Below are 12,532 nucleotides of genomic sequence, written 5' to 3' on the forward strand. Positions count from 1 at the left end.
TGTCCTTTGTAGGGACATGGATGCAGCTGGAAACCATCATTCTCAGCAAACTATCGCAAGAACAGAAAACCAAATACCGCGTGTTCTCACTCATAGATGGGAATTGAACAATGAGAACACTTGGACACAAGAAGGGGAGCATCACACACTGGGTCGTATTGTGGGGAGGGGGTAGGGGAAGGGATAGCATTAGGAGATATACCTAATGTAAATGATGAGTTAATGGGTGCAGCGCACCAACATGGCACATGTATATATATGTAACAAACCTGCACGTTGTGCACATGTACCCTAGAACTTAAAGTATAATTTAAAAAATGTAATAAATAAATAAATAGTATAATTATTGGGACAAGAAAAACATGAACTTGGTTTTTAAATTAAAAAAAAAAAAGAAAGAAGACTCAATCTCTGAAAGTTCCACCGTATCTTCAAAGCTGTGCCAACCTAAATCTACCTGAAGTTTCTGTTTCTTGTTTGATATTCTGGGCAGAGTTAGAGCTAGAGAAAGAAAACTATTTTCTGAGTTAGACTGATCAAACCAATCTTTAGTTGACCATTTAAGTCACTCATTTCTTTGCACTTGGCTGTTTTATTTCCCGTTTCCTACCATAATTTTCATTTGAAATGTTTAAATTCTCTTTTGACTCTCTTTAGGAGAAAAGGTACATTTTCCAACTATACTTCAGCCATCATGAGTTCATGTCAGAGATCAGCTATGATGGCAATGATATCAAACTAGCTCAAGAACCTGGAGCTTTTGGGTAGGGAGATAGAATGAAAACCCAAAAGGAAACCTTCTTTCTTAGACTATGCCTGAAATCAGATTTTCTCAGTGCTTTTTGTCTCTCCCTATAATACTAGTATAATGTCAAGTAACTGGTCTTTCACCGATTAACCAAATGGATCAAAAAAAATTTTAAGTATATCACCATGGTTCTCTTTTTTTTTTTTTTTTTTTTGAGACAGAGTCTTGCTCTGTTGCCCAGGCTGGAGTGCAGTGGCATGATCTTGGCTCACTGCAACCTCCGCCTCCCAGGTTCAAGCAATTCTGCTGCCTCAGCTTCCCGAGGAGCTGGGACTACAGGCACATGCCACCATACTTGGCTTCCCGAGGAGCTGGGACTACAGGCACATGCCACCATACTTGGCTAATTTTTGTATTTTTTAGTAGAGACGAGGTTTCACTATGTTGGCCAGGCTGGTCTTGAACTCCTGACGTGGTGATCCACCTGCCTTGGCCTCCCAAAGTGCTAGGATTGCAGGTGTGAGCCACCACACCCGGCCATCACCATGTTTTTTATATTTTCTATTTGTAAATAAGATTTCTAAGATAATTTTCCACAGTTTCAGGACTCAACGGATTTTATTTTCATTACAATATAGCAAAAATAGTAAGCAACAGACTTTTATTGCTACTAATACTTGGTAAAAATGGAAATGTGTCAATGTTTTGCTTATTTCATGAAGTCAACACATTTGTTTCACAATATGGTTTGCTGTGACTATTTTCAAAGAAAATACATCTGAGGTTAGACTGCTGGAAATTTTAAGTAACCCAATTGTATGACAGCATCTCAGGATGGGTAGAAAGTACCAAACATTGGCCAGGTGCAGTGGCTTACACCTGTAATCCCAGCACTTTGGGAGGCCAAGGCAGGAGGATCACTTGAGCCCAGGAGTTCAAGACCAAGCTGGGCAATATGGTGAAACCCCGTCTCTACTATTAAAAATAAATTTTAAAATATATTTAAATTTTTTTAAATGCCATTGTACTAATTATTATTCTTATGTATTAAACAGAAGACTTATCGCCTACTCCCTGCCCAATATTAGCATCGTGAAGCCTAGCAAAAACAAACAAACAAACAAAAGAAAAAGGAGGCCTATGGGTGATTGTTCTGATTCATAGGACTTTAGGGAGGCTCTGTTTAGGAATAATTTTGTTAATCTTTTCACAATATTGGTTGGTTATATAAAGAAAAATTACAATATTGAGAAAATGATCTTTTTAAACATAAGTACCAACTTACTCTTTTTCATGTTTCGCAAAATTTTCAAACTCTACAAAAGCAAAGAAAAGGAAAATGTTAGTTTTTTTCCTGTGAAATTTGAAATACTTTAATCAAGTAGAAATATAGACTTAAGTGAAAAGAATTAATTTCCTTAAAAATAGCCGTGAAAATGTACAAAGTTGTTTTTCCATCTTGCCATTTTTAATTCAGCGCACAACCTCTACTTGATTTTATCTTGCTATTTTTATCACCCATGCAAGTATCACACTACGTGTTTTGAAATAATATTATCAGAGGCTGAGCGCAGTGGCTCACACTTGTAATCCTGGTGCTTCGGGAGGCCAAGGCAGGAGGAGCTGTTTGAGCTCAGGAGTTCAGGACCATCTTGGGCAACATAGCAAGACCCCGTATCTCTACAAAAAGTAAAAAAAAATATTAGCCGAGTGTGGTAGCAGCTACTGGGGAGGCTGAGGCAGGAGGTCCACTTGATCCCAGGAGTTCAAGGTTACAGTGAGCTCTGATACCACCACTGCGTTCCAGCCTGGGCGATAGAGTGAAAACATGTCTTTTATGAAAGATTAATAAATTTTGTTGTTGTTGTTGTTGAGATGGAGTCTTGCTCTGTCGCCCAGGCTGGAGTGCAGTGGTGTGATCTCAGCTCACTGTAACCTCTGCCTCCCAGGTTCAAGCGATTCTCCTGCCTCAGCCTCCTGAGTAGCTGGGACTACAGGAGCGTGCCACCATGCCTGGCTAATTTTTTGTATTTTTAGTAGAGACGGGGGTTCACCATATTGGGCAAGCTGGTCTCGTGATCCACCTGCCTTGGCCTTCCAAAGTGGAGGGATTACAGGCGTGAGCCACTGCGCCCAGCCAGTAAATTGTTTTTTTAAATTATGCTATCAGAATATTGACAGGGAGCGGTGGAGTGCTGGCAAGGTGGCTCATGCCTGTAATTCCAGCACTTTGGGAGGCTCAGGTGGGAGGTTCCCTTGAGGCCAGGAGGTTCAAGACCAGACTGGGCAACATGATGAGACCCCATCTCTACCAAAAATTTTAAAAAGCCAGGCATAGTGATGCAGACCTGTGTTCCCAGCCACTCGGAAGGCTGATGCAGGAGGATCACTTGAGCCCAGGAGGTCAAGGCTGCAGTCAGCCATATTTATGCCACTGTACTCTAGCGTGGGCAACAGAGCAAGACCCTGTCTGAAACAGAAAGAGAGAGGGAGAGAGAGGAAGGGAAGGGAAGGGAGAAGGAAAAGGAAGGGACTCAGAGGGGTAGAGGGGATTAAATTCCCACTTCTCTCCTTTATTAGGACCATTTCAGAACCCACAGTGGCTTCTGAATATATTCATGATACACAGCCATTTTCATTCTAGCCAAGAATTTTTGCCAGTCATATTCTATATTCAATTTACTAAGGCCCCCTTCCATACTGTTAGCCATACTTCCTTCCCCCACTTTTATGGTGGTGTCTCTAATTAATCTCTTCAAGAAACCTACCCAAATTTCTTCTTTACTCCACATTTCTTCAGCATGTATGTTTTTAGTCTGCTTCATGGCATTTTATTCTTCTTGATAATTTTCATGTTCCTCAAAGGTGTTCTGTTCCAGCAGATTAACTATACTATTTTCAAGGGCAAATAGTTATCCTTTATGACTTTTCTATTTTCCTAACACCGAACAGAAATGTGCTCTTCCTTGGAATAGATATTTAATAAATTCTTAATTTGTAACAGTTTTAGTTATTTTTTAAAAAATAGATGATTTATTTACAAGTCAGGAAATCCTAGTAAAAATGCTCCCATCCTTGTCTTCAATCTACTCAGTTTCTAATGTTCCTCCTGTAGATAACCACTGTTAGTTTTTCATCCTCTATAGTTAGTATCCTTCCAGAGTTACTTATGAATATGTAAATACACATATGTATCATATTCCTCTTTTTAAGTAAAAGTTAATAAATTATATATAAATATATTGAGAAAGTCCTAATTCTTTTTTAGCTGCACAGTATTCCATTTGTATGGATATAACATGATTTATGATTTATTTAATCAGTTCCCCTAACAATTAACACTATTAATTATGTTGTTTCCAGTCATCTGCTCTTACAGATAATGCTGCAATGAATACTTGGTATACATGTTATTTCATGTATATGCAAGCATATTTGTAGGATAAATTTCACTTCTAGTGAAATTGTTGAGTAAAGGATACATGCATTTGTAATTTTGATATTTCTAAATTGCCCTTCATAGAAGTTGTAGCAGGCTGGGTACAGTGGCTCGCACCTGTAATCCCAGCATTTTGGGAGGCCAAGGCAGGAGGATTGCTTGAGTCCAGAAGTTGGCAACATAGGGAGACCCCATCTCTAATTTTTAAAAAAAAATTTTAAAAGGAAGTTGTACCACTTGACATTCTCACCAACAACATTGAGTGTGCTTATTTCCCCATAGTCTTCCTAACAGAGAATGTAATCAACCTTTGGAATTTACCATTCTGATAGATGAAAAGCCATATGTCATTGTGGTTTTAATTTATAATTTTTTCATTATGAATGAGATTGAACATATCAAATGTTTAAAGGGCATACCACGCTCATTTATTTTCTTCAAACCATCTGATCCCATATTTTTGCCCATTTTTATTTGGGGGTTATTTTCCATGAATTTCTAACAGTTCTTTGTATATTAGAGTAATAACCCCTTTGGCTGTGGTGCCAGTTGCAGATTTTTTTTCCTCCAATTTGTTCTTTGTCTTTAGATTTTTAAGGTGATTGTTTTGCCATGCATAAATTTTCTCTTTTATTTAGCTGAATTTATCTATCTCTTTTCTTATGGCCTCTGGATTTTGAGTCATAGTTATAAAGGTCATTCACACTCCCAGGTTATAAAAGACTCTTTCCAAGTTTTTTTTAGGTTTTTGTTTTTTTTAATATTTTCATCTTTTAGCCATTTAGAATTTATCCTGGTATAGATATAAGGAATAGACCCTGTTTTTTTCAGGTAGTTATCTATTTGATCCAACAACAGTTATTAAACCATCCATCTTTATCCCTGATTTTGAGATACCACCTTCATTATATACTAAATTTCTACATATATTTGGATCTATTTCAGAACTTTCCCTTTTACTCTGCTGGTATATGTTTCTTTTTATACACTAATATCATGCCATTTTATTTTTACATTTATATTTTTGAGATGACATCTCACTCTGTCACCCAGGCTGGAGTGCAGTGGTGCAGTCTCTGCAGCCTCCACCTTCCAGGCTCAACCAATCCTCCCACCTCAGCCTCCTGAGTAGCTGGGACCACAGGCGCACACCACTATGCCCAGCTAATTTTTTGTATTTTTGATAGAGACGGGGTTTTGCCATGTTGCCCAGGCTAGTCTTGAATCCTCAGCTCAAGTGATCCGCCCGCCTTGGCCTCCCAAAGGCTGGGACTTACCATATTTGAATATCTGCTAAGGTGACTCATTTATTGCTTTTCTTTTTATTTATTTTTATCTTTAAAAATTATTTTAGACATTTATCTGAACTATTTTTATTTATTATTTATTTGCAGGTTTCTGACTATTCTTACTTCCCCCTACTCCCATATGAACTTTGAAATCAGTTTATATAGTTGCAGAAATAAACAAGTTGGTAGTTTCATTGGGCATCTTTTACATTTATAAATCAACCTTAGAGAGAAGTGGATTCTTTTTTCTTCATTTCTTTTTATTTTTATTTTTTAATTTTTATTTTAGGTTCACAGGTACGTGTGCCAGTTTGTTATATAGGTAAACTGTGTGTCACAAGGGTTTGCTGTACAGATAATTTTGTCACCCAGGTAATAAGCATAGTACCCAATAGGTATTTTTTTCTGGTCCTCTGTCTCTGAAAAATGAATCTTTAAGTTGTATTTTTTCTTCTTTTTGGTTTCCTTCTATTAATTTTGATTGTTATAATATCAACAATTAGTTTTAGTAAAGATATTTAATCTAATTTTCCATCTCAATGCTGGGGAGGGGGGAAACTTGCAGTAAGAGAAAGCTTCTGGCATGTTTCCCAAAACTCTTATCTTCTTTACCTTACTCCGTGTGAAACTTTTTCCAGGAGTCTTCAGTGTCTGTTTTGAAGATGTTGAATTTTCCATGGTGTCAGGACAGCTAGTAGAATATGTTTCTATAGATTGGGCCTGCATACCTTAAAAAAAAAAAAAAAAAAGGAGAAAAACATGTTTCATTGCATACCTTCTTAAGCCTTCATGTTACATATAGTAAATTATTAGCTTGACTTTTTTAGGCATTATTTTGACTATATGTTATGGGCTTTTAAAATGTTTTCTTTTGTGTAATCATTTTTGTACCTTTTCATTTAGGTCCTACTTTATTGTTAATCTTTTAACATTTTCATTTTTATGATTTTTTTGAGAGAAAGTACTACCACTTACAATCTTCATCGGCAAGAAAGAAGGACTCTAGAGTTCTTTCTGGGAGAGGAGGTGGGGGAGAAGAACGATCTTGATGTAGTTCTGTGATAAGAAAGTATACAACAAACCAGAGAAATCTATCAATTAAAAGTCATAAGTCCACACCCTTTTCTCTTTGTATAATTTTTTAATCAATGAATCTTAACCAAAAATCACCAAATAAAATATTATCTGAAAAATGACTGGAGCCTCAAGAACTTTGTTTTTCTGCCTCATTAGCCAGTGAGCCTATGATTCATCAAAAATATATAGCTCACTTCAGAACTATTCTCCCAAAGACACTGAAGCCACATATAATCAAGCTTCTAGATCTAACAACCATTTTGCATGAAATATTTGGGATAGAGAAACATGTTAAATAAAACCATCATGATACAATTAGCCAAATCTAGAATGTTAAGCAGTCTTTTAAGAAAAATGACCGACTCTTTTCAACAAATAAATGATGTGAAAAGCATAGAAAGGAGAACTGTTATATATTTAAAAAGAAAATACAAAAAAAGAAGGGAGAACTGTTACAGATTTCAAAAGACAGATTTAAGAAGACAAACATGTAAACCAAATGCAATGTTTAGATTTTGTTTGAATCCATATTTGAATAAACCAACTGTAAAAAGACATTTTTGAGACAATTGAAAACTGAACAGTCTGGATATTAGTTACTATTAAGGAATTATTATTAGCTTTATTGGTGTGATAATGCTATCATGGTAGGTTTTAAATGTGTTTGAAATTTTCCATGATGAAGATCTTCAATAATGGACATATTTTCCCATGATGTAAATTTCTGAAGATACAGATGGTATTCTACTGACATAAGCATCTCATTGTATGGTGCTGAGTATTATTATATTAATTCCTTTTGAAAATGAAAATGCAGTAAAGTACGAGAGGTTCACATGTCATTGGTCATTGGGTTTGTTTAGTCCTTAGAATTTGTCTTATCAATAAATTGTCTTATTTCTTACATGCTGGGTAATACACACAAGTGTAGTACTTATTTCTAGCACCTAATAAAATAACTGGCATACAGTAGGCATTTAATAAATACTTAATAACTATTCTGAAGTAGTTCATCATCTTCCAGTTTGCTGTTAGGGAATATTTTGAAAACTAAAGTTGTTCATTAACAGTATTCTAGTAAATATTTCCCTAAATTTTCATTTCATCTTAATATTCCCCTGACAAAGAACCCATAATGCCTGTTACTTACTGCATTAAATCTAAATTCCTCTGCCTAACTTTGGGTGTATGTGGTAAAATACACATAAGATTTGCCATTAGTGACATTTAGCATATTCACAGTATTGTACAACCATCACCACTGTTTAGTTGCAGAATATTTTTCATCACCCTAGAAGGAAACTCTGCACCCATAAGGCCATCACTCCCTATTTTCCTCTTTCTCCCAGCCCCTGGCAATCACTAACCTGCTTCTATCTTTATGGATCTGTCTATTCTGGGTATTTCATCTGACTGGCTTTTTTAAGTCCTTCAGAATCTTGCCTCACATCTTATTTACCCAAATTTATTTTCTGTATTTCACAAACTAGAATATCTATTGCAATAAAAAATAGCCTACTCACCATTTCTCCATACACATCATGTTCATTTCTACCTTTGAGTCATTGTTAGGCTGATCCCTGCTGCTGGAGTTCCCTCCTTTTTTCTTTCTGTCTATACAAATTATTTAAAGTTCTTTCTTCCACTCAGCAAAGCCTTTCCTAACCACTCCAGTAATGCCATCCTGTTTTTCCAGACTGCTGGTGATTACAGTGGGTACCACACAGATTATCACTTAGTGGTTCCATGTGAGTATTAATTTTATCTACTGAATTTGAATATAAGCATTAAGTAGTACTCTTATATATCGTGCCTATTCTAACACCATGTAAGGTACACAGAAGTTGCTTAGTAAAATGCTCATTTAATGATTAATAAAAATTATAATTGATAATATTAATGAGGACTTATTTGACAAGTACTGGGCTAAAAGCTTTATGACATTATTGTATTTAATCCTCATAAAAATTATCTAAGGGATTCTATTCTCCTTTTATAAATGAGAAAAATAGAGAAAGTATGTAATTTAACCAACTTTATGCATGTTGATAGTTCTTCGTAGACTGGGGATTTGACTTAAAGCCTATCTGACTCTAAAGCCCATGTTTTTGTTGTCATGTTTTGTTTTGTTTTGCTTTGTTTTTGAGATGGAGTCTCACTCTGTCACCCAGGCTGAAGTGCAGTGGCGTGATCTCGGCTCAGTGCAACCTCCGCCTCCCAGGTTCAAGCGATTCTCCTGCCTCAGCCTCCCGAGTAGCTGGGACTACAGGCGCGTGCCACCAAGCCCAGCTAATTTTTGTATTTTTAGTAGAGATGGGGTTTCACTATGTTGGCCAGGATGGTCTCAATCTCCTGACCACGTGATCCGCCAGCCTCAGCCTCCCAAAGTTTTGGGATTACAGGCGTGAGCCACAGCTCCTGGCCTATTGTCATGGTTTTTAGAGACAGCATCTTGCTCTGTCATACAGGCCGGGTGCAGTGGTGCCATTATAGCTCACTGCAGCCTCAAACTCCTGGCAAAGCCCATGTTTTTTAACCCTTATATTGTCTGTATATGTATTTGAATAACATCACAATATGAATAAACATGTTAAGGGCAACTACCACCTGTGATAATGTAAACAAAGTACCTGGAAGTGCCCAATAAATATTAGTTTTTGTTCTTCAATGCATAAAACCGGCAAAGCTCAGGAAAGTACTGGAAAGGCAACAGCAAATTAAAGAACTAAGTGGCCAAAAATAATTTTTTGAATCACAGTGTTAACAGTGGGAAAATCTATATAATGGAAAAGCTGCAAAGTTTTAAAAGATTCTCTCTGAAATAATTTTTAAATGGTTATATATTAAGGAACAGAATTCTAAAATCCTGTCTTCACCTTGCTCTTAACAAAATTTCTAGTCCAGGAAAACCAGAAATAAATCAATAAATACCGGAAGCTATTATGGGAACCAAGTAACTTCCTGAGGTGAATTACTCTAAACTTAACGAACCATTCTTCCAATCTTAGGGCTAAATGTCATCTAAAGCCAAGAGAAATTTTTACCTGATTTAGGACTTCGGAGTTTTACACTCTAAAAGAAAAACAGAAAGGAAAAGTGAAAGAAGAATATATGTATGAATTATACAAACTCAAAGCAAAAAATGGCATTTTTGAAATTATATTCAAGATAGCTGTAGAAATAATTATGAAATGTAGACCCTATTTTTCCTAATTTGTAAGTGTGCTGAATTAGGAAATGGCATCCTTCACTCTTACAATGATTTTTTATATCCCATGGCAATTAGTCCTAAATTGATCCCCTTCTGACTTATTTCTGTCCCACCTAAAACATTTCCCTGAAAATTGAAATTGAAGTTACTTCATAACATTGGAAAGAATTATTGTTCTTTCCTCTGGGAGTTGTTAAGATAAATATATGTGGCTATTATTGACAATCATAATTACTAGTACATTGGAATTATAATTTAAAAGGCAGAGAATAGTTGCCTATCAGCATTGCAATTGTAGGTACTTTAAAATGTTTAATCATTTTTCCAGTCTCTCAAATGTTAAGATAATTGATTCACAGAATATATAGAAATGCATAACATTTTTAGATGCACTTCTATTTTTCCTCCAGAAGCAGGACACGTCTACTTTCAAGAATTATTTTCTATTTAATCCACAACCCCCCACCATCTCTGACTTTACCATCAACCACACTATTCCAAAAGGTTTATCTTAAGTAATATGCACACCTGTCATTCTCTATAACATATTATCACAGCTAACATGATACAGCCTACCAGATGACTACAGTGAACAAGCTTCCTACTTAAGTATGAAACATTTATTTTTGCCTTAACTATCCTTCAAGAATCAGCTCAAATGTTTCCTCTTTCACTAAATCTTCCTTGATCACTTCCAACCTGGAGGCATCTCCCACACTTGAAATTCTTTATCTTTCATATGACATTGATCATATTTGCTTTGTTATAATAAATATAGGCAAAAATAAAGATTTGTACACGTCCTATATCTCTACCACTAGACAAGAAGCTTCTTAAAGGCAAGAATTGTGTCTTATACATCTTTTTTATCCCAACATCCTCTAGCACATTGTTTTATATTTAGTATGTACTTAGGATTTATTGAATGATGGGTGTTAAAAATACAAGGAGTAGAACTGTAGCCTATTGAATCTAGATGAGTAGAGTCATTAAAAAATTATTGACCTTGCTTGGTCTAAGTCTCACAGAGTCATCAAATTTCTTTGGTTCAGATGCTCCACCCCATTCCAGTGATGTTCCAATTTTTGCCTTCACAGCTGAGGATAAGGATTTGGAAACATTTGGCGAGAATTCTCCTGGAAGAAAGTGAATATGTTTCAGTTCTTAGGGGTAGTATTCTTTTAGAAATCGAATGTTGTTCAGCAAATAGTACATAAAACATTGAAAGGAACTGAGAAGTAATCTAGTTAATTCACACTTCATTTTATTTTTTGAGACAGGGTCTTGCTCTGTCACCCAGACTGGAGTGCAGTGGCACAATCACAGCTTACTGCATCCCCCAACTCCTGGGCTCAAGTGATCGTTTCGCCTCCACCATCCAAGTAGTTGGGACTACACATGCATGCTGCCATTGCTCTGCTAAATTAAAATATTTTTTTTTTTTAGAGATGAGGTCTCACCATGTTGTGCAGGCTAGTCTTGAACTCCTGGCCTCAATGAACTCCTCCAACTCAAGGCTCCCACATCAGCCTCCCAAAGTGCTGGAATTAAAGGCATGAGCCACCATGCCCGACCCACACTTTATTTTGTACTTACTGGACTGTACTCACCAGCTTCCTCAACCACAATAAATGATTCAGGTGTCCGTACAGGAAGTGGAGGGGGGATTTCATCATCTATCCTTGGAGCAGTTGCTATCCAAAATGTCAGAAATATTGTAACAATTGTTAATTAGAACAATCCAAAGGAAATTCTTATATTCTAATATTAAATTTACCATAATTTATATTTAAATTCCGTTGAAGCACCATTATCAGTAAAGTTGGCAGTTGTTCATTCGAGGAAAAAGCAAAATGAATTATCTTAAGGTACAAACCCACGAGATTTTTGCTTATTCTTTAACATTTATTGTTTGTTTTAAAAGCTCAAAAGTAGGGCTGGGTGTGGTGATTCAGGCCTGTAATCCCAGCACTTTGGAAGGTCAAGGCGGGCAGATCACAAAGTCAGGAGATCCAGACCATCCTGGCTAACACGGTGAAACCCCGTCTCTACTAAAAATACAAAACATTAGCCGGGCATGGTGGTGGACGCGGTGGCAGGTGCCTGTAGTCCCAGCTACTCAGGAGGCTGAGGCAGGAGAATGCTGTGAACCTGGGAGGCGGAGCTTGCAGTGAGACGAGATTGCACCGCTGCATTCCAGCCTGGGCGACAGCAGGAGACTCCGTCTCAAAAAATAATAATAAATAAATGAAAGCTCAAAAGTATTTTGATTGAGTCATGGTATATCAGTTAACATAAACTATTACATTAATTTTGGAAGCTTTGAATTACCTTTCGCATAACTCCTTTTGTTTTATATAGACTATATAATAAAGCATTATAAAGTGCTTTGATATGTAAAAGCTTCAGTTATACATTAGGTAAAATTATAAAGATTTTAGTATCTCTTCATTCTACACAAAATCCAAAAATATAGGTATTTTTCCATTTTACAAAACAATAGTATAGGATAGTCTTCTGTATTTCTATACAAACATTCCAGTTATTAAACATTTTAAATGCTATTATAAGAAACTGCCACCAGATGGCACTTGACGATATTGTTACAATCCTTGGAAAATAAGGGTTTATTTTTTATTTATTTATTTTTTTGAGACGGAGTCTCGCTCTGATTTTTAATGATGCAGATGCTTAGAGAAGTCTAAGGTATTTTGAGTATCTAAGAAAAGAAAATACATTTAAATGGTTAAAAATGTATAAAATAATCT

At 36.2% G+C, this 12,532-nt stretch overlaps 1 protein-coding gene across 5 annotated transcripts in view; it reads right to left on the bottom strand.

Moving 5' to 3' along the window:
• Window positions 1-12,532, bottom strand: part of PTPN22 (protein tyrosine phosphatase, non-receptor type 22 (lymphoid)) — a 62,681-nt gene that overhangs the window by 10,718 nt on the left and 39,431 nt on the right. For 4 of the 5 annotated variants that reach the window (XM_012000773.1, XM_012000775.1, XM_012000772.1 and 1 more), the window contains 6 exons: window positions 11,375-11,458; window positions 10,770-10,900; window positions 9,598-9,625; window positions 6,452-6,532; window positions 6,089-6,204; window positions 2,034-2,064 (listed from right to left, as the gene is read on the bottom strand). In XM_012000773.1, coding sequence (XP_011856163.1) covers window positions 2,034-2,064; window positions 6,089-6,204; window positions 6,452-6,532; window positions 9,598-9,625; window positions 10,770-10,900; window positions 11,375-11,458 — 471 coding nt within the window. The remainder of the gene's footprint in view (window positions 1-2,033; window positions 2,065-6,088; window positions 6,205-6,451; window positions 6,533-9,597; window positions 9,626-10,769; window positions 10,901-11,374; window positions 11,459-12,532) is intronic. The other variant, XM_012000774.1, reaches the window with a different exon arrangement.

This window comes from Mandrillus leucophaeus, unplaced genomic scaffold, assembly GCF_000951045.1.
Source record: "Mandrillus leucophaeus isolate KB7577 unplaced genomic scaffold, Mleu.le_1.0 Scaffold64, whole genome shotgun sequence".
Classification (NCBI taxonomy): domain Eukaryota; kingdom Metazoa; phylum Chordata; class Mammalia; order Primates; family Cercopithecidae; genus Mandrillus; species Mandrillus leucophaeus.